Genomic DNA, 6,344 nt, shown 5'->3' with positions numbered 1-6,344 from the left:
TTCTGCCTATTGTTTTCTAAATTTAGTCAGTAGGATCATTTACATTATGTGACCCAAGCAGAAACATGGTGTAACTCTGTCACTAATTCAGGCTAAAGGACTGTGATGGGGACCATTATTTTGTGAAGAAGTAATGTCAATCAAATAACAAATATAAAGCAGAACTGCAAGAGTATTTTTTTAGAAAATAGAATCCATAGAATTATGTTTAGAGACACTGTGATAGAATTATCATCTATGCTTAATTTTTACAGGAAAAATATCCAGGAAAAGAACACTTGGTCCCATTAAAACTTTGGGGGACCAAAAGTAAAATTAGCATACATTCAAGTTTAATACTCTTCTAGTTAAGTACAAGCATTTAAACAATAAGATGATTGACCCGGGCAGTACATTTAAGATATTGGGGCCATGTCAGTATAGAATACTATAAAGAGAATATTTTTTGTATCTTATTCATGTGGATTCAGTCTTCTGTAGTAGAAAGATCTCATTTAGTAACACAGGGAAAGAAATCTGGTTCACATTCTAGATTTGCTATTTACTAGCTACCTGAATTTGGACAAATTATTTAAACTTTCGGAACCTCTTGTTACTTGTTACTGTAAAACTGAGCTGTTAATAGAATTAAAGGATATGGAACCTAGCTTTTGCTCAATAAAAAATACGGAAACCAATGTAAATAAGCCATGTAGGTAACACTGCAATCCAGGTGGAGTGTTTTATACCCTGTATGATTTGGCTTGCCTAACAACCCATATAAATTTCATAGAGAGGTACAAATGATGTCCATCAATTTGGCCAGATGGATCTTGTTATATATTGGTAGTCATGTGATACTTTGTAATTAAATCCATGGTTTGGTGGTCAGAGATTTAGTTTTAATACTGGCTCTGCCAACCACTAACTGAATGAACTTGGACATGCCACTTAAATCTCTTGATCTACTTTTTCATATTAAAAAAAAGGGGGGAGGGGAGAAGGGTAGTATAGTTAATGCAGAAACTACCTCTCAGGGTTAGAATCAAAATGAGTTAACATGTGTGAAAGAGCTTTGTAAAAAGCAATTCTCCAAACCAGTATCAGATAAAGGGACAAGAGAGGAGAAGGTACTGTGTTTAAGATTAATGGCATGGGGGGAAAATATTTGGCAATCATATAATGAAAATGAAATATCTGACTGAGAAATATGAAATAAACTACAAATTTTTAAACAACTCACCTTACTTTCTTCTACTTTATGTGGTATGCCCAGTGCTTACAAAACAATGTGAGTATTTAGAAGGTTGTAAGAGGCAGACTGATCAAAAAATACATTAAACAGATTTGGAAGGGGGTGGATATAAAGTTAGAATTTCTGAGTCATGAAAACATCAGATAGCAATTTCAGAAAGGTGTAACTTTATTTAAAACCAAGCTGCTGTGAATTCTATTATGTCACAGACACCTCTGAATCAACCCTCTCTGTTGGCAAATTGTTATGCTGACAAATTCTCACATACACCAAAAATTTCCACTTTGTAAACAAGTAAGTGGGTTCCTGATGGCCCAGCTTTTCTCCTGAGCTGGAACCTTGGAAAGCAGAGTCCTCATCTGAGTGGACCTGTATAATCTAGTCCTCACATCCCCAAAGCAGATTCAAACCTTTATCATTCACATCCAAGGGCCACCATGAACATTAATGTAATATTAAATTTGACATTCTTGTTCAAGTCTGGGAAACACAAAAACACATCATTGGCTTCATTGGCTAGATTTCCTGAGATAGTTAGAATAGGGTGTGATAATTTGGTCATTTTTATAACACCAGGGGCTCTATTTCCACTTCTGTCCATGTGGACAAATACAGAACACTGGTCCAGAAGAACCCAGGATATTTGACATGCAGAAAAGTGAGTGTACATGTAGGTAAATATAGCTTGAGGGGTAGCCCTTCCTTCTGCTGGGTCAGAGTCAGCAGCAGGGGCTCTGGTTGTGTGCTTTATGATCACCAGCCCTGTCATCTCAGCAGGATGACCTGGCCAAGGGATAGAGCCATGCAGTTGGGTGAAAAACCACTGCCAGGGCAGGGAAGGGGAGTAGGTGAGGTATATTTCCATAACATGGACCTTAGACAGGGGAACCTGCACATACATCGCCAAAGATGATGTGTGCACATCATAAAAGGTATTCAAGGGACAGCAGTGTCCAAAATGGGATATCAAGTGGGGATATTAGAGGTGTTGGGCCCTGGCCCCAGATAACAGTGCGATTTAAAGAATCTATCACAGTGTCTAGCTTACAAGTGCTCAGTATATCAATATATTAGTTTAGGTTTCCTTCCTCCTGTTTTATAAAACTACCTTGTGAGAGGGGCATTATCATATATCAAGGGGAGTTGGAGTCCACGAGCACACCGTTCCTCCTAGCTCTATGAGTAGGAAGAACCTAGCAGTAATTGAACCTTTGAACAGTCCTGTTTTTATCAAGGGCTGCGACCATTGTTGCCTAAAGACCATGCCTCTCTGTGGCCCTCCGTCCTGTTAACTGGGGTGTGTGGGAGGATGAAGAGGGGAATACCTGTCCTTGGTCACAAGCTAGGATCCCAACCCATTTTTCCTGTACTTTTATCTTCCAATTTCTAGACGCTTTAAACTTTCCAGCCAGCTGCAAGGATGATATGGGTTTACCTGTGGTCTTATGAAGAAACAACAGGAATACAAGGCATTCTGCAATTACATTGGGAGAGTCTAGTCCAGTGTGATCTTGTAGACAGACCTTCTCTGCCACACGGAAGCAGAGGTGATAACCAGCCTTCCACACCTGTGAACACAGACCTGAACATCTATTTTCCAGGTTACTAAAGATGTCAGCCAGGGCCAGACCCAGGCAAAATTAGAATATAGAAGAGGTTTGTTGCAAAGAGTGCTAAGACTGGGGCCACAATACCTAGATCCCATAGTTATATGACCTTGGACAAGCCCCTTCTCTTTTTTGAACATTGGTTTTCTCATGTGTAAAATGGAAGGAATAATAACATGTTCAATATTTGATGAAGAGGAGAAAATGTTTGTAAAGTGTTTCAAATGGATATAAAAACAAAACAGTCTCCCAGCTAGAAGTCAGGGCCTGCCTTCCACATTCAAACCAGCTCCTTCCCTTCCGTTTTCAGTTCTTTTCTCTTTTCTTTCTCTCTCCACTAGTATAGTCACAAGTGCCTTGGGGTGGGAAATAAATCTAGTTAATTCCTAACAGTGTTAGTGCCAAGGGTGACATTTCCCTTATGCCATTTCCACATTAATGAATGAATCTCTGGTTTTAGGAGATCATACGTTAGCAAGAGACAGAAGACTTCGAAGAAGATAGGAGAGAGATGTATGTGTGTATGTGTATGGAGGAGGGAGGTGGTTGATTGGGTGTCCTAAGGTAGACAGCTCCCTGATAACCCAAAGACAGCGCTGGCTCTACCTATGTGAAGCTGGCTGTGCAGGGAGCCCTTTAAAACACCACCGCACAAAAAATGTGAAAGTCTCTCTCCTCTGCATCCTTGGTCTGCAGTGACACTGGCAGATGCTAAACTTCGGCCTGTCTAGAACAGTTAATTAGGTTATAGAGGCTGCCAAAAATCCCAAAGTCATCTTAAGAAAGTGCAACACTTTGAGATGTGAAGCAAAGGTCAGAAGACACAAACACTAATCTGATTTTTAAGAGAGAAACCACCAAATAAGTAGGGGGAAACGAAAGAAAGGAAGGCAGGTCCCTGACAATCCGGCAACTTCTTATCAGTTTCTTATAAACAGCATTGAGATTAGGCATAAAGTGGTCCTGGCTCTTTTCTCCAGTAATAAATACTGTATATTCATAAAGGCTGGTACTGTAACGGACACTGTATATTCATGACCTGTTCCAGAACTCTCAGTCCATACCTCCTGGGATATCAGGAAATCTTTCAGAGACCTCCTTCCTGCTGGAGAATGTTCCCACCTGGGAGTAATAAAGCTGGAGAGGGAAGGAGATAATTTGCTAAACGGAATCAGTTGAACAAATGCCTGGGTATGTTCAACGTTTCTTTACTGGTTGCATCAAATTATTACAGAGTACGAACGGTTGACTGCCCCCTGGTTCCCAGTAGTGGAGAGGCAGCCTTAAAAACCCAGAGACCCAATTCCTCCGAAAGGTTACCCCAGAAAGCATGTTTTGGGAACGGGGTGGGGTCAGAAAATAAACAGCAGTGCATAGGACTTCACTGCCACCAGCAGGACCTAGGAGAAGTGCAGGCCAGGAGGAGGCCAGGAGAAGCCCCAGGTGAGAAGATAAAATTTGCAGCTGAGCTGCCCGCACCCTGTGCCCAAGCACCCCCTTTCCAATCCCAAAGGTTTGGAAAAGCCGTTCTTCCTCTCTAAGAGCCAGGAGTTCCTGCCCCAAAGCTCACAATGAGAGGTTTGGACGCCAAACTCCAATTAAGGCTCCAGACACACCTCCTCCCTTCCCCCACCCCAAGTACAATCACACTTTTAATTCTACGAGGTCTTCTTCCTGTCCTGGAATTTGCAGTACTTGGCAAGGGCAGTGAGCGTGCACCGGAGACGGTGATTTTACGTTGGGGTCCCTCGGCATCTTACGTCACCCCGCCGTAGACCAGACCCCTAGAGCTACGACTCCCAACCCCAGGGTAGCAGAGTTCCGCGACCGCTCTGGCCCCGTCGGATCAGCGTCAGGCGAAGCCTGCAGGGACTTGGAAAAGCGGCCAAAAGCCAACTCTGATCTCTCGCACCCCGCCCCAATCCGTGGCCACCTGCACTTTGCGGGCTCTTGCGCCAAACAGCGCTCCCCGGAGCCCCTAAAGGCCTGCCGGGCCCAGGCGCGCACCGGGCGGCACGGGGCTCCTGGAGCCGCCCAGCTCGCGGAGTGGCCCGGGAATGCGCCAGGGCGGGGGCAGGAAGGACCCCTCTGGAGCCTTCCAGACCTCGGGAAGGCTTCCCGCGGAGACCCACTCTTGGAAAGGTTCCGCGACCACGCGGCGAGGAGCACGTGAGCCGCGCGTCTTCTCTATAAAAACCCCCGGCTCTGCCGAGCGTGAGGCTAGCGGAGCGGCAAGACAGTCACCTGCGCCACCTGAGGCCGGGCGACGGTGACAGCCCCTCCAGGACGCTCAAAAGGGTGCCGAGTTTTGATGCTTTGGACCCTCGGGGGCCGGGCTCAGTGCGTGAGTCTAACTTTGAGGCCGGAATTGGCGGCACGTAGGCAAAGAGGCGCCGGCGCCGGTAGGCGTGCGTTCCCCAAAATGCTGAGGGCTTGTTTGACCTTTAGGAGAGTTGGAGGAGTCAGAGGGATCTCGGGCTAGTTTCTTTCATGTTCTCCACCAAGGAGACAGCCACGAGCGCTCGGGATCGTCCTCAGAGAAGCCCGGGAGGCCCACGGGCAGCCCGCGGCCCCCGCGCCCCCGCCCCTGCCGCCCATTAAGCCGCGGGTGAGTTCACCGCCCCGCGGAAGGACGTTCCCATAAAGTCGGACGCCTTTAGCAGATAAAGTTCGAGCAGCTCTCCTCCGCTCGGTCCCCGTCACCTCGGCGACCCCTCTTCCCGCGGCAGGCGCGGACGGGGAGATGGCCGCGGGCTGGGCGGCCGGCGCGGGCGCTTCCCGGCGCAAAGAGGCGCCGCGCGCGTAGCCGCCGCCGCCGCCACCGCCACGCTGACCTCCCGCCGGCTGCTGTGCTGAGCCCCCGGCGGCGGGCGAAGGCTGACGCCCAGAGGGCCGGGAGGCGGCGGCGTCAGCGGCCCGAGGGTCCGTATGGCCGCCCCGCGCCTGCCGGTGGTGTGCGCCGCGGAGCTCGCCGGCGGCGCCTCGGGCTCGGGGCGGCTCTGAGCCGCGCCGCCTGCGGGGATCGACCTAGCTGCTCCGCGGAGCCGCGGGCAGGAACCGAGGACCAGGAGGCGGCGGCGGCTATTCCTCCCAGAGGGCGATGTGGCCGGCCGGCGCGGGCACCAGGCTGCCCTGTCCCCGGGACTCTGCGCTCCGGCGGGCGGCTTTCTCCGGGAACCTCAACGCCCTGCCTTCTCACCTCGTGCCCGCCGGGCGAAGCGTGCGGGTCTTCATCAGCGCCAACCCTGAAGGTAAGTCCTTCGCCCGGATTTGCCCGTCAGTCCTTCCGTCCGTCCGCGCGCGCCGGGAGCCGGAGAGTTTCCGCAGCACAGCCGGGCGCGCCGTGCGTGCCCCAGTCTCCCTTCCTCCAGCTGAAAGCGTGGATGGTCTGAGCGCGTGGGAATTTCATTTGAATCACTTTTATTCTCCCTTCGCTCATCCCCTCTGCCCGCTGGCTTCCCCTGGGACCCCCATTCTCGCGCCCCTCGCCCGGGTTACTAATT

General features: G+C 49.2%; 1 protein-coding gene across 1 annotated transcript in view; it reads left to right on the top strand.

The window, feature by feature from the left end:
- Positions 1–5,708: 5,708 nt before the first annotated feature.
- NWD2 (NACHT and WD repeat domain containing 2) overlaps positions 5,709–6,344 on the top strand; it is a 181,199-nt gene continuing 180,563 nt past the window's right edge. The window contains exon 1 of the mRNA XM_042934043.1: positions 5,709–6,092. Coding sequence (XP_042789977.1) covers positions 5,942–6,092 — 151 coding nt within the window. The 5' untranslated portion in view covers positions 5,709–5,941. The remainder of the gene's footprint in view (positions 6,093–6,344) is intronic.

Source organism: Panthera leo, chromosome B1 (genome assembly GCF_018350215.1).
Source record: "Panthera leo isolate Ple1 chromosome B1, P.leo_Ple1_pat1.1, whole genome shotgun sequence".
Classification (NCBI taxonomy): domain Eukaryota; kingdom Metazoa; phylum Chordata; class Mammalia; order Carnivora; family Felidae; genus Panthera; species Panthera leo.
Note: the sequence above shows the minus strand (reverse complement) of the source record. Positions and strands in the feature narration are given on the sequence as shown.